Source organism: Eutrigla gurnardus (genome assembly GCF_963514095.1).
Source record: "Eutrigla gurnardus genome assembly, chromosome: 5".
NCBI classification, from domain to species: domain Eukaryota; kingdom Metazoa; phylum Chordata; class Actinopteri; order Perciformes; family Triglidae; genus Eutrigla; species Eutrigla gurnardus.
In genome coordinates, this window is record NC_139919.1 from 8,403,182 (window position 1) to 8,426,617 (window position 23,436).

Sequence of the window (23,436 nt, forward strand, 5' to 3'; positions counted from 1 at the left end):
CGACAGCGCTGCTGTTTCCCTCGACTGGTTTGAAAGTTTGGAGGCCTTTCCAGGAGCAGATGTAACTGTCTCGTTTGGTGTAACCTACTTGTGGTATTTATCACACATTTCAGACAGGATAAGGTTGCAGATCAAAGAAGAAGTATTCTGACTTCCTGTGACTGAAACTTTGTGCTTTCAAACTCCACCTGTCTGGCACATCCAAAGGGATAAAACAAATGCTATTTGACACGTATGTGTCATTCACATGAAGCTGTCCTCACCTGTGATACCACCTTGGGACACAAATCCGGACTTAAACATTCATGTAGAGGCGCGTTTCTGCTCCGAGGGTACCAGGCGTACTGTACGGTGTCCTACAGGGGCCAAAAGCGGCCCGTTGTTTACCAGACGGCCCGTATCTCAGCCCACGGAGGAAAGCTTGCGGCCTTTCATCTCATCCAGACTGGGATGTTTCCAGAGCCGATAAAAAGCCCCAACATCTGCTCCCGCCTTTGTCACCAACCCTCAACCCCCCCGTGTCCTCGATAAAACTTTCCACCGCCTGCTCCTCGCCTTTGTGCTGCGTTTGTTTCCATCAACACCACCGGCCCCCTCAGACCCGTCAAACTGTTTGTTTACTGCTGTGACAAAAGGGGGAAATTAATAAGGAGATGACAATCAACTCCTCGGGGCGGGAAAAGCCTCGACCCTCTGCTGCTGCAGGGTTCAGGGTTTTCTTTCATCTGGAAACTCTGAGTGACTTTCAAAAGTTGATGGAACCAAAGGGGGGGCCGCAAGGATCCTTCGCATTAGCTGTTAGTTTGGTCTTTTAACTTCCAGCTAAATATCAGGACGGGACTGAGTTCAATCACGTAACATTATCTATGAGAACATGAACCTTTCAGAAAGATACCAGTCACACTTCACGACTTGTACGTCGGCGTGGGAATCACCAGAGACCTCACCATGTGATAATCTCACCATGCGATTCATTGCCATTTTAACCTCTGAATATTGTGATAACATTGGGATTTATTACCTTTTTTCAACTGCAAGTTAGGTAGTTTGTCAACATCTATTTTATCTAATACGGTAATGTTTTCACTTGGTTCATCTCACTGCATTCATTGCAGGAAATAATGTGAATTTTGCACATTCTGAGATAGAACGATCCAAACATACTGTATAAATTGGGCAGAAAACCAAACAGGACTCTAGTAAAAGTCTTTTTCGATCTAGTGCACATGAAAATACAACTATTTGCTTCTCAATTAAAACATTCCCTCCATGAGCTTGTTCTGCCAGTAACTTGTGGAAGAACATTACTCCATTAATAATGGTGAAATGTGTAACCCTAATGTTTAATAGAGTCTTTGAATGTAGCTATAGATCAGATCACATAGTAAACAAAAGGAAACTCTGACTGGAATATCAAATCATCCTCCCAATAAAATGTCTCTCGGTCCGGGAAAAGGTTGTAAACGTTGCGGAGCCTGGTCTTATTTCCTTGCCGCTCTGAGTCTGTCCGACTCTCTGACTCGACTGGACAACAGTCTAGTCATCACGGAGACGCTGTTATGTGGAGCCCCTTATTGATCTCTGTGGTATTGGAAAAACCAATCATTTTGCATGTATTAGTGGTGGACTGACAGGCTGCTGGTGGATCAGAAATCTGCCTGAAAGCTCTCTGTGAATTCAGTAATTAGCTGCAGCTTTGTTAAAGATGTGTTCTGAAACTGATGATCGAGAAGTCACACACATTCTCTTCAGTGATTTGGAAACTAAACATGACAAACTGTGTTAAACTGAGCCTCCAGATTAACCTGGGACTAAGTCTTTAAACTGAACAGCGGTTTGCTAACGGGAACAAAACTATTGTAGGTGTTAAAGTGATCTGAAACCTGAAACAAACTCTTCAATCATCCTCAGTATTCTAATGGTGGGACTTTATCAGTTGAACACACACTTTGTGAGATGATTTAGTTTTGAAATCATTTTTCTAACTGTACCGTGCATGTTGCTGTTGCCTGTGTTTCCGAAGCAGCCACGCCCTGCATCAAAGCCATCAGCCCGAGCGAGGGCTGGACGACCGGAGGGGCCACCGTCATCCTCATCGGGGACAACTTCTTTGACGGCCTGCAGGTCGTCTTCGGCACCATGCTGGTCTGGAGCGAGGTGAGACCACTTTCGCTTGATTTCACTTTTTCATAAGATCTTGGCAAAGCCGCTCTTGCTCCTTTGCTCGACTGACTCCTGACTGTGATGTTTGGCTCTGAAAGAGCTTGAGTCGGTGGAATTAAGTCCAGCTGTGAACTCGCCAGTCAGATCTGTGTTGCAATGTTTGCATTTAATTTATCAGACGAAATCAAACAGAAGCAGCAGAAACAGAAAAAAACAATATTTGGCAGCAAGTCGCTGCTCTGAGAGCAGCTGCACATACTGTACATCATGTTCTCCATCTTCTTCATCATCCACAGACACACACACACACACACACACTGGTAGAAACACCTGCATCTGTATCCGTACAGCTCTGCCAGGTCTGCATGCCCCAAATATATGTAGATTTAGTGCGCGTCGGGGTGCAGGAGGAGCCGCGCATACGGCACGCCATGAAATATTGAAGCAGGTCCAGAAGAGCAGAACACCTGGCGGGGGAAGGAGGGAAGATATATAATATCTCCACACGCTGTTTGCTTCACATCACACGCCGCTGACGGAGATCCTCACTTTGATCAGTGTCGTCTGGCGGCGAGCAGACGGACTCCAAAGCCCAGAATCCCTCTGAACGCAGACTGCGCGCCATGCTGACCCAGATTGGAGGCAGAGAGTCGGACTGTTTTCAGCAGAAAGTTTGTTACTGAAAGAAATGCTGCAGGATGCCCTTTTAGGCCTGATAAAATAGCAGCGTCGTATGATTAGCAGCCTCGGCCTGTATGTCGGACACGAATCACAGTTCAACGTCAGCCTAAAGCGTCCGCTGGAGTCAAAGTGTAAATATCAATAGAGTTGATTTGAAGCGTATGTTCACGCTATGTTCACACTCAAAGAAAGGAAACAGCCGTCAAATCCCAAGGAGCACTGGGAGCAGCAAGACTACGTTATTCTAACATTATTAGACGTAGTGGAGGAGGGAGAGAAGGTTAAACAACAAGATCTGGTTGGTCAAGCCTTTCTCGGTGCCAAGAGTCAAATAATGAGCCTGGACAGTGCTCCTCGGCGTCTCGTTTAGCGTTTGAGTGTTTCTAAGTGATGCAGCATTATGGGCAGATCAACAGATGTAGTCTAAAGAGAGATATAGTCCACACAGGGAGGGAGGGGAGGAGGATGGGTCAAATAAACACAGGACTTTCACCCAGGAGACTGCTGTTCCAGTCTCATGTGAACCTGAGGTGAAACCCACCTGAAGGCCCGACATCACACAGCATTAAGTGTCAGTTTGTAGCTCCGTATCAACAGCTTTGGTATGAAATAACGTGCTGCTTATAGCTCGCAGTGTGAACACAGCTGGAGAGAAGTGTGAGTCCATGACTTGGTGGTGAAGTCATCAGCTTTTGAATGCTGCTGTTGATCTTTATTAAATAACTTGGTTTCAGTTACTGTTCTTTTTCTTTCTTCACCAGTGAAAACAGAGAAACAGCTGCCAGCTTCAACACTTGTTTTGATCCTCTTTGTATTGATTTTCATCTTCCAGCTGATCACCCCTCACGCCATCCGGGTCCAGACTCCCCCTCGTCACATCCCCGGGGTCGTGGAGGTCACGCTGTCCTACAAATCCAAACAGTTCTGCAAAGGAGCGCCGGGGCGCTTCGTCTACACCGGTAAGACCTGAGGAATAAAAAACCCAGCTGTCGTGATGTAAGGTCCTGTGATCATCACTGGGGGGATGATTGGATGTGATGTCAGCGTTTGAATACCTAATACTCGTCCGACGTTAGCCATGATGATACGAGTATCTTTCGGCCTCGTAGGTCTTTGTGAATCCAGCTAAATCATGTTGGACTGTGATTGTCAGGAATGTCCTCATGCGTTCATCAGACTGTCTCTTCTGGACTTGTTTGGGAGAATTAACGTTGGACTCCCTGTTACCTGCCTCTCACTGTGTTAAAGACACAAGTTTACTGATCACAATTCTCTCATTGATTTGGTGTTTTTAGAGCCATGATATGAAGTATTTTGGTTCTTTAGAGGCTTTTCTTACTGATCACAAATCAAACAGTTGTTTAAAGGAGGAGTCTGATAACTTATTAATTACCATCAAATATTTTTACCTATTAAAGAAAATGTTTTTTGAGGTTTTTTGGAGTATGAAGGAAAATTAAAAATGAATTCCTTACAAAGGGGGAAACTGATGTATTATAATAAATGTAAGGTTTCATTGGTCACCATCCTCTGCACCTAAAGCTCTTACATGTTCCACTTTCAGTTAGAAAGAACTGTGTTTCTGTGCCGTGGCATTGGATGACTATATTCTGCCTTGCACATGATTTTTTCCCACAATGCAGCCTGAAACGGAAACCTCTACCTCTAGTGAACAAACAGCATGTTTATGACAGTTTAGTGTTGCATTGAAAGTCTGTGGGCTTGAAGAAGAGCTTAAACTGAAGGTTTAAGGTTTTTGGGACTGAGGCCTGGTTTAACCGACCCGGATCAGCTTTCTTATTCGCTGTAAACTGTTTTCAACACACTGAGAGTGAAGTAAACATTTTCCCCGGTGTGTCAATCCTCCCCTTCTCTCCGGCTCGTCGTCCTTCAGACTCAATGTCTGCTGTCCAGAGTCGTCCGAAGACTCCTTATCTCTCTCTTGGTGCCTTTACTGTCCTGATTATTCCGTCAGAATATCCAGATGTCATTCAAAGTAACGGAAAGGTCAGATTGAAGGCTGTTTAGTGCGATAAGTAAATGTCATTGCGTCCGGCTGTGAAAGAGGCTAGCGTGTTCCGGAGTTCTGTTTAACAGCAGTTTATCACCGCTTCCTTCCTTTCGCTCTGGTCTTTGTTGGAGGCGGCGCCTCCGCTGACGGCGGCGCGGTGCAGAGGAGGGACGCGATCCCTCACAATGGACCGGCCGCCACCTCCTTTTGCAATGCTAATCTGTGATTCCATTTACAGATAGGACTGACAAGAGCTCCGAGCTTTGCTTTCATACGGAGGTGTGTTGTGAATGGAGCCTGTTGTTATCGGAGTGTCCGGTGGAGTGAGTTCTCCTCTGAAACATGCTGAAAGGAACCAGTCCTTTAAATCCAAACCACACATTTATTTATATTTATACCGTCACAAACCATTGTTTGCTTTTAGGATGCAGGCCCAGACATCCTGCAGAATGTGTGAATTCTCAAAAGGAAAATGAAAAAAATATTGGAAAATGATTTTGGTCTGGTTCTCTAAAACAATTCAGAATAAGGTACAAAAAACGGAGGAATAAAAGAAACAATTCATTCATAGGTTTGAATCCATTTGTCCTTCCGGGCTTCCGTAACTTTGCTTTCATATCAGGACAGAATGACAGTAAACAGATTTTTCAGTATTTATTGCTGTTAAATATGACAAAGGATCTCTCAGCAGGTTTCAACACTCTACAAGTTGATTTAATAGAACATTTATCATTTATTAATTTAAAATGTTGTGAAAAAAGCAAATAAAGAAATAAGAGTTTACAAGTACAATTAAAATACTGTATATTTGATTATACTTCAATGCTATAACAAGGTAAAGATATTGTTTTAATGTAATTAAAAATGCGTTGATATCAATCTCAAGTATAAAACTGTGTGTTACAACAATAAATGCTTCTTGTTCAAATGACAAATAACATATACAAATATTATATGTCTTATACATTATAGTATGAAAAGATTCTGAAATATGTTCTGATACCAACTCCAAAAATAAAATCAGTCCATCATGATAGAAACTGATCAGCAGTAATGTAACACACAGGTTTTGCAGTAGAAAACGGTTTTAAAACCCCGACTTTCCTCAAATCCAATGAAGAAACGTGAACATCTGACTCCAGTTTGATTGATAGGAAACAACAAAAAGCTGCGCGTCCCTGAAGGCATCGTGCGTCTGAAGCCCGACAGGTGGCTGCATCATAATGTCGTACAGTTTCTTGTAATTCTCCCAAGTCTTCTCCCCGCTCCTCCTGCCAGCGAGGCGGCCATATTGTGTGCACACATCGCCAGTTCATCTGATTTACACATCCATGTTTTCCGGTGGTGAGTCGGCCTCGGCGTGCGTCTGCAGAGCGCGGCGCTCGCCGTTGCCAGCAGTGTGTTGTGTTCATGAATGTGAGATGAGCCGAGCTTTTAAATACTAAACAGGCGAGCTGTGGATAATTGACGAGGAGAAGAGAACGCTGATGTCATTCCCTCCAGGAGTTGGTCTTTACTCATCTCTGCTTCATCAGAGTCCAGGCTGCCGGTCCGCCTGCACACCACAACAATGTTTTATTGGGGAAAACACCTTTACATTCAAGAAGGATCCAAGTTCACTGATGCTTTACTGGACTGGAAAACACATTTGACATTCAAGTGTTCTCCTCTGTCACGTAACACTGTGGAGGTTTGAATCATTTCAATCAAATTATTTCACATGTGTAATATTACATTTATTTCCATTGATATAGTTACTATTAAAGCCGAGAAGAACTTCAATGAAGCTTATTTATAACTTTTAACCATGTAGTTGTGTAGTTTTATCATCCCATATTTTATATTTTATTTTAGTAATTTCTTAGTTGGACAGGTTTATGTTTTTTTGTGGTTCTTATTTATACACGTTGGTAGTTTTGTTATGTTTCTTGGTTGTACAGGTTGGTAGTTTTGTTTTGTTTCTTGGTTGTACAGGTTGGTAGTTTTGTTATGTTTCTTGGTTGTACAGGTTGGTAGTTTTGTTATGTTTCTTGGGTGTACAGGTTGGTAGTTTTGTTATGTTTCTTGGTTGTACAGGTTGGTAGTTTTGTTTTGTTTCTTGGGTGTACAGGTTGGTAGTTTTGTTATGTTTCTTGGGTGTACAGGTTGGTAGTTTTGTTATGTTTCTTGGTTGTACACGTTGGTAGTTTTGTTATGTTTCTTGGGTGTACAGGTTGGTAGTTTTGTTATGTTTCTTGGTTGTACAGGTTGGTAGTTTTGTTATGTTTCTTGGGTGTACAGGTTGGTAGTTTTTGTTTTGTTTCTTGGTTGTACAGGTTGGTAGTTGTGTTATGTTTCTTGGGTGTACAGGTTGGTAGTTTTGTTATGTTTCTTGGTTGTACAGGTTGGTAGTTTTGTTATGTTTCTTGGTTGTACACGTTGGTAGTTTTGTTATGTTTCTTGGGTGTACAGGTTGGTAGTTTTTGTTTTGTTTCTTGGGTGTACAGGTTGGTAGTTTTGTTATGTTTCTTGGGTGTACAGGTTGGTAGTTTTTGTTTTGTTTCTTGGGTGTACAGGTTGGTAGTTGTGTTATGTTTCTTGGGTGTACAGGTTGGTAGTTTTGTTATGTTTCTTGGGTGTACAGGTTGGTAGTTTTGTTTTGTTTCTTGGTTGTACAGGTTGGTAGTTTTGTTATGTTTCTTGGGTGTACAGGTTGGTAGTTTTGTTTTGTTTCTTGGTTGTACAGGTTGGTAGTTTTGTTATGTTTCTTGGGTGTACAGGTTGGTAGTTTTGTTTTGTTTCTTGGGTGTACAGGTTGGTAGTTTTTCCATGGTTCTGTAATTTGTTGCTTTTGACCTGAGCCTGTCAGCGTTGACATTCTCCTTCTGTCGTCACTGAATCAGAAATGGAGATACAAACATATGGTAGCGGTCTGTGGTCCCCCAGAGCTCTACGTTAGAAGCTCACATTAGAACAGAAACAGAAATGCATAAGCAGCACAACCATGTTATTCCTATGGTATGAAACCCATGGCACAGTTTTGAGATGCATTTAAAATTTAAAATTCGATTCAGCAGAAGAAGCAGAGTGGCTCTACTGGTCAACCTGTGTTGATGGCGGTAGATGTGGAGGAACAGTAGGACACAGACTAAAGGTTGATGAAATACTAATCCACTACTTCCCCCCACGTTAATCACATTTGATCGCCCGGTTGAGCACGTAGCCCCGTAGGAGCACCATGCTGTTTGAGTAGCGATGCGTCACAGTGTGATCAAGGCCTCGATGAGGTTCTAGTGGTCTTTGCATGGGTTCTAGTAGTTCTTCAGGAGTTTGTAGGTGTCCTGAGGAGTTTCCAGTGTTCCTTGAGCAGGGTATGGATGTTTTTAAGGTTTCCAGAGGTTCTTAATGACCTTCTAAGGCCCTTGAAGAGTTCCCAGGGGCCCTTAAGGAGTTTCCAGTGGTCCTTGAGCAGGTTACCGTATTTTTTAAGGAGGTTACAGTAGCCTTGAAGAGTTTCCAGAGGTTCTTGATGAGGTCATAAGGACCTGGAAGGATTTCCAGTGTCTGTTGCAGTAGTTATATGTCTCCTCCAGTGGAGGTGCAGCTGCAGGTGCAGCCGAAGGTGAAGTGACTAGCAGTAAGAGTCGAGTGTTTTCCCAGAATCCCCTGCTCTCTTCCTCTCTGTAGCTTAAAGCAGCTTCACGATTTGATCCGCTGGCTTCGCTCTGAAAAATTGGCCAAAGGCAAGGAAGCGTCAGCAGAATGACAAGAAGGCTGAGAGGAGTTTTTGTGAGTCGTGCACCTGAGATCAGTCTGTCTGTACTGATCTGCAGCGGAGACACATTAGAACTTAGAAGAAGTACATGCTTCTACAATACGCACAGTACTCATGCTCAGTTAGTTACTCTTCTTACTCCTGCTGCTGGTTTCTGTCCATGCAAACACAACTGTCTCTGAAAAGACTCAAATGAACCTAATGTTACATGCAGCTTGTAGTTTTTTACTGCTACTGCTGTTTGTTTTTGCAAGATGTGTTTGGTTTTTGGTGGATTATGTTGTTGTTGTTTGCCTGTGTAGTTTTACAGCTTTTTGTTTGGACAAACGTTTGTTTCGTCTCATCTGTAGTTTTGTAAATTTACCTGTATTCACTTTGACAATGTATTTTTGTAGTTTCTTAATTGTGCAGGTTTATACTTTTAGTTTTTTTCTGATACTCAGGTTTTTGTAGTGGTTCTCCAGTTTTGTAGTTTTGTGGTTGTGCAGATTTGTAGTTTTTGGAGGTTTTTGTGGTTGTGCAGGTCTCATCACCTTGCTCAGCTTGAATGAACCGGGTACTGGGTCCACACCGCCGGCCTCGGAGCTTGTAATGCACGGATCAATGCTGCCCGCGTGGGGGGAAGGATGGGTGAGGTAGGGGGTTAGGGGTGAGGAGGGGGGTGGTATTGTGGGATCGATGGGTGCTGAGTTATTGCGGCGCTTGGCCACTGATTTTTAGAGAGCTGTGTTTTCCCAGGAAAGTCAATACCTCCAGGCTCCTCTCATTAATTTCAACCCCGAACACCTCCCCCCGCCTCCTGCAGCTGCACCAGGGGATCTGCAGTCCCAGAGAGGGAGAATGGGGGAGAGGGAGAGAAACTGAGATGATGGAAGTCAGAGATTCAGATGACAAAAAGGGCAGGATGAGGAGAGAATAGAGGAAGAGATAGAGAGGAAGATATTAAGATGATAAAGACAGATTCAAGTGAAAGAGAGAGGAGAAAAGAGAGGAGGTGGTGGGGAGAAAAGGAAAGAGGAGTGTGTTTATGAGGAAAGAAGAGGAGGAGCAGGAGGAGGAGGAAAGACGGTGTGGTTCCTGGTTTAGAAAACAGACAGAAGGGAAAATATTGATTCCTAATATGGAGATCATGTTTGCAGCAGATTATTGATGCGGACTCTGTTTCTGTTCCCAGTCTGTTCCCAGTCTAAGCCTCACTGGAGTTTATCTGTGTGAAACTTTAACTGGTGCACTCAGATGTTTGGTTCCTCTGCAGCGCTGCCTGTTCACTGAGTTTCATATAAATAATGTGGAGAACATGGAGCATTACTCTTCATAATTTACCCCAAAATGATGGTTCTGCTCTCCCTGAAGGAGGCCTGGCTTTCAGCTTGTGTTCAAGATGCACTGATGTGTGTGTGTGTGTGTGTGTGTGTGTGTGTGTGTGGGGTGGGGGGTGGGGGTGGGGTGGGGGGGTCCTCCAGGGGGTTGCCTCTGGCAGGCCTCGACATGCCTGAACCCCTCCAGAGAGGAGGTGTGGCTGAATTGTGAGTAGATAGTAAAGACGGATGACATCATGTCAGATCTCTGCGAGTATTCAAACATCACATGTGGCCAAAAGTGTGTGGACGCCTCAACAGCCCACCGGCTGAGAACATCGGTGAGGTCCAGCAGCGATGGTTGGATCACAGTCGGTGCTCCAGTTCACCCCAAAACTGTTGATGGGGGTCTGGACCAGTCCCATCCGTCTACGCTGAACTGGGAAAACCACTGAACCGAGAAACAAACAGTTGCAGTACGCTGGTGTCTCGTTAGGGACTAAGAGACCAAAGCAGGCACCCGGGGAGGTGTAGTTGTTGCCAAGGTAACAATTAATAATGATACAATAAATTCACAAGATGATTTGTTAATAACTAAAAAGCTATAACCTAATCTGAGGGGCAGTTAAGTGAAACCATCTCCCTTCTGACACCTGCTGGGACAAAAAAGACTAAAAACAACACAAAATACTAAAAATAAAGCAACACATCCACAAAAAAAAACTGAAAACCATGAGATTAGTGATGTAATGTATATACAACAACATCCATATTACCCAGCAATCATCTGCAATCATCATTTCATATTGGAATATGAAAATAACAAAATAAAGCATTATTAAATCATTTGTATCATTTTTTATAGTTTGTGTTGAAAAAGCAAATAATTTCATTATTAAAACGAAAAAAAAAAAAAAAAAAAAAAAAGATTTGCCAACACATTGTTGGGGGCCCCAAGTCAAACACGCTGTTTGCACTGCCTATGTTTACATCCCTGCATGAGACGCTAAACCACCACAGAGACACAAAGCACAATAGGACCAGGGAGAGGCAGACAAAGGATGGAGCTAAACGACCATAGAAAGACAACACAATTCAAAACAACCGCAGAGAGACACGAAATGATGCAAAATGACCACAAAGAGATGCAAAATTCCTATAAAGCGACACAAAGCGACACAAAGTGACACGCGGTTTTGTGCCTCTGGGGGTCTCCAGTGTGGGCGGGGTGGGGCTCATCGTCTCAGCTGGAAAGTGTTCGGAGTTACGAACACCAGCTAATTACTAACGTGAAGAAACAATAAATCACACCTGCTGGGTTCTGTAGTTTTCTAGTGCTGACTAGAGTTCACTCCTGCATTAGAAACCTCGTGTCTGCAGTTGGTGAAGCAGGGAAAAGAAGCTGTTTCCAAGCATGTGAGTAGATTTTCTTTCTACCTCTGGGTTTGAAATGAGGCCTCGGAGGATCGTGGATGTGGAACATGTTAATGGATGCACATGTAGCTGCTGCACCACACAGCACCGGGAGGAAGGAGGTCGGACTGAGATAATGAGATCTTTTGGCTCCTGCAGGGAAATATTCTTAAATATACAGATAGAGCTCTGATGGAGGTCAAAGGTCACTTTATTTAAAGTCTGCTTTCTAAGTAGGTGGCTTAAACATTCCTCACCTCAGCTGTGAAATGTGTTGTTTTTCTTAATTATTTCACACATTTTGTTCTATTGTCTGAGAGTGTGTGCGTCGCCGCTCTCTTCCTCTCTCTTCCTCTCTCTTCCTCTCTCTTCCTCTCTCTTCTTCATGGTATATGGAGTCAGTAGTGGTGCAGTGTGGGTGTTCAGATCCCTCTGGGACCGTCACTGAGATTAAGGAGCTCTAGAAATACACTCCACTTGAACGTCTAATTGTTTTGATAAAAGATCTAAAGTGGATTTAGTGCTTTGTCTTGGGGGGGAAACTCAAAATTTCTGCTGATTTGATGCCCGGTATTCTTATTGTCGGTTTCATCCTTTTCTTCTTCCTGTTCCCTGGGAGGTCAGAGGTCAAGGGTTATCTACTAGTGCAGTTGGTTATTTAATTGTGGCAACATTGTGACAGGCTGTAAAATGTAAGCAGTGATTTAATTTTCTCAAATGAATTTGATTCATCTGAATACAGTTTAAGGTATAAACTACGCAGAATTCTGCAAGAAAACAAAGCAAATATCTACTTAATTAATTCATATTTCTGGCATTAAATGTTCTAAAAGAGGTTTTTACCACAACTCTACCTGCTCTGAATGTTTCACACTCAAAGGAGGCTGAAAGCTGCTGACGCTGGGCAGTCGACCAAAGAGCTGGAGTTGAGTTGACTCTGCACATCTTTGAAAAATGCCACTCTTCCCCTCAGGACTCTTTAAGTGGCTTTAGGTCTGTCTGCTGCATGACAGTCAACATCCAAGTGAAGCTCGTTTTTAGGTCCACCGAGTTTCTTTGGGAGCACATAATTCTTCCTCGGCCCAGGCTACAGCCTTTCACCGACTTTCAGAGTTTCTTTTTCTGTAATCCTTTTGAAAAAACAGAAAACATAACCTCCTCGGTGAAGGAAATAACCACAAGAAGAAGAAAAACCGCACAGACTAAAAATGACTACAAAAGGGAAAGGATGCAGCAAAAGGCAAAATTACCATAAAATGATGCAAAAGATACATTAAAGCACACAATTTCCAGAAAACGGTTGCAAAACGACCACAAAAATATGTAAAACTAGAAGGTTCCTTGGAGAGTACAGGCCGAGGCCATGGCCTCGCTCACAGTGTCCTGAATTAAACCGGATCTTCTTCCACCCAGGTTCCATCCTTCAATCAGGACGATAGTTTTTCTGTGACCCTGCTTACAAAGAAAACCAACAAACCATACATGGATACACAACCTCCCTGGCAGAGGCAATAACCACACAAAGATGCACCATGACAAGGACAGAGAAAGGGCAAAGAAAGATGCATAATGTACACAAAAAATACAAAATGACCACAAACGGTTGTAAAAACATGTAACACAAACATTTAGTTCACCAAATGACCACAAAGATGCAAAAGACTCAAAAAGACTCTGCTCTGTGGTCCTTCACGTCATTCACAGTTATATTAAGAGTATTTAAAGTTGTCAGTCAGTAAACAATGTAAACGCTAATAATGTTCTTTTGATTGTTTGCCAAGAATCACAGCATGAAATTAAACGCTGAACACGTTTTATATTTTACTGCTCGGCTTCGACGCTCTCAGGAAGTACAATGAAGCACTTTGTACGTTTTGTTCTTCCACCACCACCGCGACACACACACACACACACACACACACACACACACACACACACACACACACACACACACACACACACACACACACATGGAAGGCATTAGCAGATTGTTCCATAAAGGTCTGCTAAAGGTCTTGTGAACATGTAACCGAGAGCCCAAAGTTAAACCTCCAATCTGAGCCGCCGTAAAGATTCCTGTAGGAGAAGAAGAAGTTTCCTCCCTCTCTCTCTGTCTCTTTCTCTCTCTTTCTCTCTCTCCCCTCCCCCTCCCTCTCTATTGTGAAGCTGCGTTCACTAATTAACTTCTGAATTTTTATTGTTTAATTACTGTCACAGTAACACATGGAGGCAATTATCATTAACTGTCTCAGGATCCGCTTCTATACGACAAAGAAACACTCATCATGTTTCATGTTTTATGGTTCCACTCACGGACGGAGAACGCTGCACCCTTTTATTGGCTTCAAATCGACACGTTTCAGTCTGAAAAACAGCAACTTCACTTTTCTAGATCTGCTGTTTGCCTCGAAAGCAAGAGAGTGTTCATTGTTCATTTCCAGATGTGGTGTGATGTTTTCATACTGAGGTGCTGATGGGAAACTATTCACTTAAATAAATACTTTGAGTGCTCATTTATTTCCCTGCTTTAAGTAACTTTAGTGCCTTTAATAACTTCATTAATGCACCAGATGTTAATATCGGTCGTGTTTTAGGCCCAAAATGAGCACATTGCCTTAAAATAGTCTTAAGTCTTTAAATAAGTTGATTATTCAAGGGTTATTGCATGATTTCATGTGAGCACTTGTTGTGTTTAATTGCAGTTTGTGTTTCAAAATCTAATTTGAAAACTGTTTTACACAAACAGAGAAAGCAGAGTTTTTAGGGGGTCATTGAACTTGTTTTATGGTTACACAAATGATAATTCAAAGCAGAGTATTCATGTCTTCAAACTGGGTTTAAAGGAGTCAGGCATGGCAGCCGATCAACACGGGAACGTTGAAAAGAAAAGCCAGTGAACAGCAGGATTGTAATAATGATTCGGGAGTCTCACCTTTCTAAACTCAGGTTCTATAAACGATGTCAAAGCGTCCTCTTCCTCGCTCTGCCGTGGTGAAAGGTAACATCTGTGAGAACACCCACACGTGTTCTCAAAGAAACTTTTTGACGACGTTACCTGTGAGTTTTAAGGCGTCACACCTGCGTTTGAACCCACCGTCGGTCACACCTGTGTTGTTGCTGCTTCGCTTTCACACGAACGCCTCGCAGCATGTCAGCGTGTTCACAGCAGAGAGGAGGAGCAAGACACGCCATCAATCAGTGGAGTCACTAACACCATCCTCAACCTCCTCCTCCTCCTCCTCCTCCTCCACCACCTTCTCCACCACCTCTTCCACCCCGCCATCCTCCTCCTCCTCCACCACCTCCTCCACTCCGCCATCCTCCTCCTCCTCCACCACCTCCTCCACTCCGCCATCCTCCTCCTCCACCTCCTCCCCCTCCTCCTCCCCCACCTCCTCCACCTACCCCCCTCCTCCTCCACCACCTCCCCCCACTGGTCTCCCCCACCTCCCTGCTGCAATCGATGCTCATAGAAATTTCATGAACTTTAAACTGTGATTGACAGACAGATCTGAAGCCTTAAAGACTGATGGGCCCGGGGTTTGTTTTCAGAGGTACAATAATAATAATAATAATAATAATAATAATAATAATAATAATAATAATAATAATAATAATAATAACAATAATAATAATAATAACAATAATTATTATTATTAATTAAAAACAAATTACGATGAAATTGGAGCTAAACGTTAAGTCATGATGATGGTCATTAATGGACAGTTGATACCTTTTGAAAGATAATAAACCACATTTACATTAGTCTTTTATTAATTTTCCAAATTCTTAATATATAAAAATAAGTCAGTATTATTATATCTTATTATTTTTTAATGTTTCTTGCTTTGGTTTGGTATGTTTTACTTGTGTATTCTAACGGGTTCCTCCTTTCCTTTTCCACTGCTGGAATATAAACGTGTACTCTTAAATAGCTGGTGATAACACTGTTTTAAAAGTTACAACCTCGTAAAGCTACTTTTATGATTTCTAGTATTTCTAAATGTGAAGTTGTATCATGTTCAGGAAGCCAGAAGAAGCTGCTGAATAATTAATAATTATTCATCATAAATAGTAATAACAATAAAAACAATAATATTGTACTGATGAAGAAGCATCAGTAAAGATCAGATAATAAACAGCAGAAACCACAAAGACAGACGAGGTTCAGCTCCTCTTCACATGCCGACCCGTGTCGACCTCGACCCAGCCGAACACGGCGAACCTGACGCGTGATGCAGCGAGACGTCGCCGCCGTCTCTCGCCATCATCACACGCCGCTAACGAAACAACTCCAACTGCTTTCGTTTGATCTCTTGTCTCGTCTTTTAATAGACAGCAGAAGTGTGTTCTCCGCCGGGGGATTTCCTTCCACTCTCGGCAGAGACGCACCACATTTCATATATCAAAGAGCACTGCTGCACCGTTCCACTTAGGAGGACGGGGACTTGTGGGGAACTAATGTCGGGTAATTAGCTGTTTCTGCAGGGGCATTTTGGGCCGCGACTCCAGAAAATAATAACTTCTCAGGTGGGGGGCCTATTTCTTTGAGGCACTCTCCTCGTGGCTGGGCTCTAATCAGGAGGAGGTAATTATTCACTGATTAACATGCTGGATCTGGGCGGATGTTCGCTCTAATCACTGAGGTCGTTGCGTCGGCGGCGCCTCTCCGAGGAGGAAGCAGAAGGGGAGTGGGTGTTCTTCTGTCACTCTAGTCTCGGGAGCCGCAGGACGACAGGCGGCGAGATGTTCATCCTGGTTCCAGTGGCTCTATGGAGACAGTGTTCCCCCAACGACAGTCAGAGAGGAGCAGAACCAGGCGACGTTACCTGTAGTTCTGGGATTATCTAGCAGCTGTCACTCAAATCTCTCAACACGTCATCACGAGGAGCTGCAGGTTTAATCTCTCTGGACGGGCACCGTCCAGCTCTCACTCCATCATTACTGCTCACTCATATGAGATATGAAGAGATAAATCTTCTTTAGATCTCTCAGGCAGAGAGAGGATGTTTGGTTTCAGCAGTGATTGAGACACAATTAGGTTCTTCAAGTATCCATTCTGTCTCTCAGCAGTAAAACAAAGGCAATGGAAAGTTAATTAGGATCCTTTCTCACAGTGGACACAATACAGGACTTTCAGCCACAAGACTCCGCCTGTCCAAAAGTGTTTTTAAGTGATGAAGAGGTGTTTTTTGCCCAAACTTTCACTTTGTAGCGTTAATTCGTCCCGACTGGCAATTAAGAACATTAGTTTGAAAGTCATGCTGAGTGAAACCATTCATTTCCATGTACACACATCAATTTCTGGAACAGCCAAGAAACGTGAACGTTGTCTCATAACTGTTCGTAGCTTTATAAAGGTTTTCATTCACTTTCACATAATAGTGAACAAAGAAGTTTAAAGGGAGACAAAGACAGCGTAGAGAGGAAGTATGGGGGACAGGTCTAAAACCACCAGGCTGCTCTCACAACATTGATTCATGTGTTACTTCTGTACGTTACATCCCATCCGAATCACAATCTTTTTCCTCAACCAAACTAGATTTGCTGCCTAAACCTTTTCTATGAGGACACTTTAAATGAACATTGTTACAAGCGGAAATCAACAATGAGCAATAACTCTTCATAATATATCAGATAAGCCGTTGGACGAGCAGCCGGCCAGCTCATCTAAAAACTATGTTCCAACAAGTTGTACTGGCTGACGTGTTTCGACATCCCCATGAACACACACTGTAGTTTATTCTGACTCAATCCCACATATTCACTGCAGCTCCAAATGCGGATTAATCCGCAGCTTAAAATAGTCCCCTGCTGAAACTATATGTGTGTTTTAAAGATTGCCGTCTTCAGGAGGAAGTAATGAGCCACAGACAGGAAGTCAGACAGCAATGAGAGACGGATGAACATGAGATTTGTTGACAAGGAGAAATAGAGAATAAGATTGTTTCTTTAAATGTCCTGTTTGCTGAAGGTCGAGGTAAATCTGCAGATTGACAAACCAAACGTAGCATCTCTTGTTGTTGTTTGCATCAGCCTTCTTTCTCTGATGACTGAGTGATGAATTCAAAGTTGGAGGAATAAAGCAGGAGATCAATAAGCCGGTGAACGGATGCATCCAGGGTGTTATGGCTGCTTGTCAACAGCCTCGGCTGACGCCAGTTGGCCACTTGACAAGCAACAAAACAAATCAGCCTGTCCACTTAAGGCCCCAGCATGTTGTGCTGTCTGTCAACCCCCCCCCCCCCCCCAACGACGAAGGAAGTGAGGAATCATCAACAGTGGCGATCTGTGGGCAGCGAGGCCAAACGGCGCTCCGACCTGCATCAATCATACAGCCGGGGGAGATGGGAAATTGCAGTACATGCTGGTGTGGGATGGAGACGTGTCGGGGGAGTCGCCACTCAGCCGCCTGTTTCATATGGAATATGGAGTCTATTTGAAATGATAAGTGTAATTCAGGAGGAAGCCATGCAGAGCTGCTGCACAAAAAGTCTTATCTGCGGCTCATCGGGGGACATGACTGCGCCTTCGACAAGGCCATCACCGCGAAACAAAAAAAGGTAAAGGTGAGCAGGGATCCCCCCAAAGTGCATATTTCATCTCCGGCTGGTAAATATGTACAAAGCAGCGGTGTAGAAATTCCCACTCAGAGAGGCCCGACGGCGGTGAGAACCAGCAAATGAAAAATAGCGAGCGATAAATAAATGTAAACAGTTGTGAGGAGGAGGATGTAAACAGAGGCTTAGTGGATGTATACATGCTCCTCTGAAGCATGGAGGCCTGTGGAATTGTGGGAGCTGATGTGAGCGGGGTAATGAGCCTGCAGAGATGTTCTAGTAATCCAGCATCCTCCCTCCAGACCTCTGATCCTCTGATCTGTTATCAGCCGGCATCTGCAGCACCAAAACACAAATTATCACAGACTGAACAGAGTGAGGAAGGGTTTCATCCTCACTTCATCTCTGATTCTCTGTCAGAACAGGTGAGCCTCACCTGGGGCTCAGGCTCACACTCTAAACAGATTTATGACACGAAACACATATTCTGTCCATTTACATTTTAAAGCAACTGTATCACCATCATCTCTCCATGTTATCAAGATATGTATGCACCAAATTAACTGCTAACATTGGTGAGCACCACAACACCAAAGCTGGTTGCCAACTGGGCAAAGTGGGCAGGATATATTCAGCAAGCAGCTCAGGAGGGATACTGCCATAGTACCTGGTCTTGTGGACTGTAAATAATGTCTGTTAAATCAACTACCATGACAGTTGATCATGAAAGTTTTAGGATTTTTATATTATTTCAGTCTTACAAACTGGGTGTCTATGGCGATTTTCCTGGGATAAAACTGTATGACAGATTTTCACCATTGTACGCAAGAAAAATTAAATTGTGCACACATTGGGCCTGTTTCTCAGCAGTCATTTTGACTTTTCATTGTAGGTAAAAACAGTGTAATTAATAACATAATGTATGGCCCTGTTCCATTTGGTTTGGCCAGGACCTGCTCTTGTGCATGCTGGTTCACTGGAATGGCCATAATACACACAGAATGGGACGATTGAAGGTTATTCCAGGGGACCTAGTATTGTTCCTTGTGGGACTTTTTCTACTTGATTTTGAAACCATTGGCAACAAGGGTTGTCCCACAATGCAGTGTACATCACAGCTAGAAACACTTGGTGCTGTGGCTTCAGTTACAGTTCAGAAATGTAGAAATAAAGTGAAGAATCTTTGTAATGTTTCTCTGTGAAGTTTTCAGGCTTGAAGTCGGCATTGTTTTTAGTATCGGTTGGTGATATCTTTTTCAGCACAAAGTAAATATTTCAGGGTATCTGGGTTCAGGTTTTGATGTGTTGTTGCTTTCAGGTCTGTCTCGTCTCACTCTGACGCTCTGGTGACGTTGTTGCAACCCTGATTTGACCTCTGACACTTTTCAGGTGGCCTGTTTTTTGTGTGAGAGAAGCCAGGTGTTACCATGGGAACAGACTTTGAGATGATGATGTGATTGGTCAGCAAGGCCTTTTGTTAATGGGTTTGGACAGCAATGCCTCCTGGGAAAGTGGCCAGATCTTTGGGTCTGTGTCAAAATGTTCAACCTGCTTTTATTTTGAAAGAACAGTTAGATCATGCTTACAAACATGACACAAAAATGCTACGTAGTACTTTATTAATAGTACTAGTAGCTTCTTTAGATTTTTTACAACAGTATGCTACTATTACTGCAAGTACTTCTATATCTACACATTGTTCTATTACTGAAAGTACAACTGTAAATAATTCTATTACTACTACTACTGATACTTTATATGGAAAACCATTGGAAGTGGTGCTCACTCCCTGAAAGTATCTTTATCACGACTATTACGACTACTAATGCTATTACTACTAATCTTATGACTACAACTAGAATGTACACTGTGTTCATTCAGGGATTTGGGGGCTTTTAAAAGGGAGTATTTTTTTCTACAATTTAAAAATGACACATGATGTGTATTTTATTGACTGATTCCAGTAATGATAGTCTACTTAATAATGAGAATATGATCTCCAAATAATGATAAAATACCCAAACTCCAAACTGTCCAAACTGATGATCTAAAATACATGCTGTGGCCTTGTAACCGGTACTCTTACTACAACTACACTACTCTCAGTACTACAGTCTTCTGCTGTCTGTACAGTTTTATGTACACTGAATTCTTACTCATATTATTTCATTTTACCGTCTTCTCATCGCATTATTTTATATTGCCGTCTGGTTTCATTTTACAGTATGTAAAAATATATTTTATATATATGACACTGGCTTTTATTTGACTGTTAAAGCTTCTTTGAAAACCAGCCATTCTGATTATTTGAACGTTATTAATCAAACAGGACCTTTTCGATCATTAATCAGTCTGCAGATGTTTTCACACATAATTTTAGTAGCTGGAGGAAGTGAACGCCTCGGCTCATAAATGTGTAAATATTCACAGCTCTGACCTGCTGTTCGCGTCTGCTCGTCTCCTCTGATGCTGCAAATCCACAGTCAAGAAATTAGTTTAACATGTAACCCACCTCCCCTTTCTTCTCCCGTCTCCCCCCCACCCCCCTTCCTCTCCTCAGTCACTTAGTCGCCTAATAACAGAGCGCTCCGATCAGCAGGACGCCAACCAACCGTTTGATCACTTTCACAGTGAGGAGAAAGAGAGAAAAAAAAACAAACGGAGAGAGAGAGAGAGAGCAATAAATACTTGATTAAATGTGTAAAGAATCCCCCTCCTCTCCTCTCACCTCTGAATTATCTCCCTCTCCTCCCTTTTCTGATTTATAAAAAAAAACGTCAGACAGAGGGAGAAAACGACGGCTGCTCAGAAAAAAAGAGAAATAGAGAAAAATCAATACAAATTACGATGGAGAAAGTGGCACTGATGCCTGGAATTGCAGCATATGTTTACACTAAATCAGGCAATCTGTCTTCATATGGGCGGTGTAATGCGTGGGGGGGAGGGGGGGGAGGGGGGTCAGGGTTCGCGCTGCCAGCCGCCGCTCTCCAATTACTCGAGCTCTTTGCAGGGAGGCAGCCGGTATCGATTGGCTGGGAGGGAGTACTGGGCCCTGCAGGCAGCCAATGGGGCGCTGGGGTCAAAGTGCGGCGAGATTTTAATAAGAGGAAGTAATGGGCTTAATTTCTGCAGAGGGAGGGATGGGAGTCGGATCTGTCCAGAGGTTCATTAAAAGCCTCTGTCTTTGTTTCTGTCTCCATCTGCGATCTCCTCTTCCTCTGACGATGACGACCGACTGAACAGATCTCCTCCTGCCCGAGGCCTTTCTTTCCTCACGCTTAAGTTTCAGCCCCGTCTCGTGGCAGATCGTGAACTAGTCACAAATACAACACATTGGTTTCATGCATGTATTGTTGGTGTCGCTCAGCACGAAAACAATCCCCATGTAAAGTGAATTAGTTCTTGAGAAGTTCTCCCCCTTCGTGTTCTTTCCCCAGTAAACTAGACTACACTAAGGTGGAGAACCAACTGGAATGGTGCCATTTGACTAAGGTGACGTAGCACCTTGAAAGATGGGTTCCATATAGCACCAAACACCGCTTTATGTACTGTTTTACTGTCATTTGTGTTTAGAGAGTAACTGTACGTCGTTATTTTAAGCCCAACCATGGCGTCTTGGGTTTGATAACCCGAAGAGGAAAGAGGAAACTAACTGAAGTCCTATTTACACATCCTGAAATGATGTTGTGTCCGACATCCATCTGTGTGAGGTTTCTTAGTACAGAAACAGAAGATGTGGAAGCAGAAGGACAAGAACAATAACTTAATAACGTACTATCATGATACTAACGATGTGAGGTACTAATCCTGGTAGATGGTCTGAGACGCCACGTGGTCACAGATGAAGTGTTTCCTCCTTAACGTGAAGAGTTAAACATCACTGCTCTCTCTCTCTCTCTCTCTCTCTCTCTCTCTCTCTCTCTCTCTCTCTCTCTCTCTCTCTCTCTCTCTCTCTCTCTCTCTCTCTCGCTCTCTGAGTTTAAATGGGCTTTTTATTCAATTGCAGCATATCCCATAGTGCCTTTCACTTGTTTTATAAGTTGGGATGTATGTACGCTACGTCAAGAGGCAATCCGGTTTGGGACTGACTGCTGATTGCTGCTCGTGTCGTCCCGCTGCATTATCTCCATTCATCCTCTGCTGCTCTGCATCCCCCAAAAAGTCTCTTTGGGATCCAACAATGAAATCCCTCTTTCATTGGCGGCGGGTGGGAGGTAATAGATTCACTCTCTGCTTCCTCTCCCAACATGGCAGCAGCCCCTGCAGCGAGGGGCCACGTCCCTCAGCGCTCTGTCACCCTTCAGATATCCTCCCCACCCCAGTCTCAGCCTGAAAGCCCTCTTTCTCCACCGCTTGAAACGCGCTCCGACAAATTTGATTTAGCAGCTCGCGGTCGCCCATTCCCCAGGAAAGAAAACAAATATTGTTATAATGGTAATAACATCTATTTGGGAGTGCAGGCGACAAACGGTGGCGGGGCCCTTTGAAGGAGACCCCTCTGCGCTGCCGCATATAGCTGCCTTATTCTTATTCATGAAAGCCGCGGTTATGCATATTAGCGCAAACTAGCTATTCTACTCACCGGCATTTGGTGTGTCAATCATCCTTACAGAATACAAGAGCCAACGGTGACAAAAGCGGAGTGGGCAAGATCGGCTGACAAATTGTCCCCAAAGTCAAATTTGACAGCCTTTTATGATTAATGGGCTTGATTATGGAGAAGTATCTCCCCGAACTCATTTCCGGGTGTTTCTCCAACGTATGGAGAGGAGGAGGAGGAGGAAGAAGGATTGTTTGCGTAGGTGAATGAGTGGAGGAGAAAAGAGAAGGGAAAAAAAGGAAAGGTTGGATTGAATTAGTGGTGAAAAGGCAGAGCGGGGAGGACAGATGGAGTGTGAGGTCTCCGGCTTAATAAACAGCCGTAAGATAAGAGAGAGAGAGAGAGAGAGAGAGAGAGAGAGAGAGAGAGAGAGAGAGAGAGATCAACTGACAGCGCTCTCTCTCTCTCTCTCTCTCTCTCTCTCTCTGTTAGTGTTCACTGTTAATATGAAGCAACAGCCTAACGCTGAAGATCACTGCGAGGTCGCACCGTGTTTCACCAGCACTCGATCTGATTTCACCTCAACACTGACGTCTGAGTCTCAATCAAGAACATTCACACCTGGTTTTAGGTTAACTTGTTTGAGTTAACTTGTTTTCGGTAATTATGAACTGACTTACCTTCATCACAGTCGGGTACAACAAAGCAGGATTTGACTTTTTACAGTCCGATGACTTTGAGAAAACGCACAGAGCCAAAGATAAAATCAAGATGTTATAACACAAAAGGTTAATAAGGCTGGAGAAAACAATATCCATCATAAATGTGAAAAAAGTAGCATGTAAAACAATATAGACTGACTGAGAGTCAAAGAAAAAATGGGAGACGAATCAAACTTGAGAGTCACAAATCTGGAGAATATCTTTCAACAAGTTTTCTGTTTGAAATAGTCAGACTGCACTTTGAATAAGTAATAATCAACATAAATGAAGAAGATGTTTTTCAGTGCAGACGGG

At 43.3% G+C, this 23,436-nt stretch overlaps 1 protein-coding gene across 6 annotated transcripts in view; it reads left to right on the plus strand.

Annotated features, from left to right (window-relative positions):
* Nucleotides 1-23,436, plus strand: part of LOC311013136 (transcription factor COE3) — a 147,610-nt gene that overhangs the window by 91,753 nt on the left and 32,421 nt on the right. For 4 of the 6 annotated variants that reach the window (XM_084009081.1, XM_084009076.1, XM_084009078.1 and 1 more), the window contains 2 exons: nucleotides 2,024-2,157; nucleotides 3,677-3,803. In XM_084009081.1, the coding sequence (XP_083865207.1) occupies nucleotides 2,024-2,157; nucleotides 3,677-3,803 (261 nt within the window). The remainder of the gene's footprint in view (nucleotides 1-2,023; nucleotides 2,158-3,676; nucleotides 3,804-23,436) is intronic. The other 2 variants (XM_084009077.1, XM_084009079.1) reach the window with 1 other exon arrangement.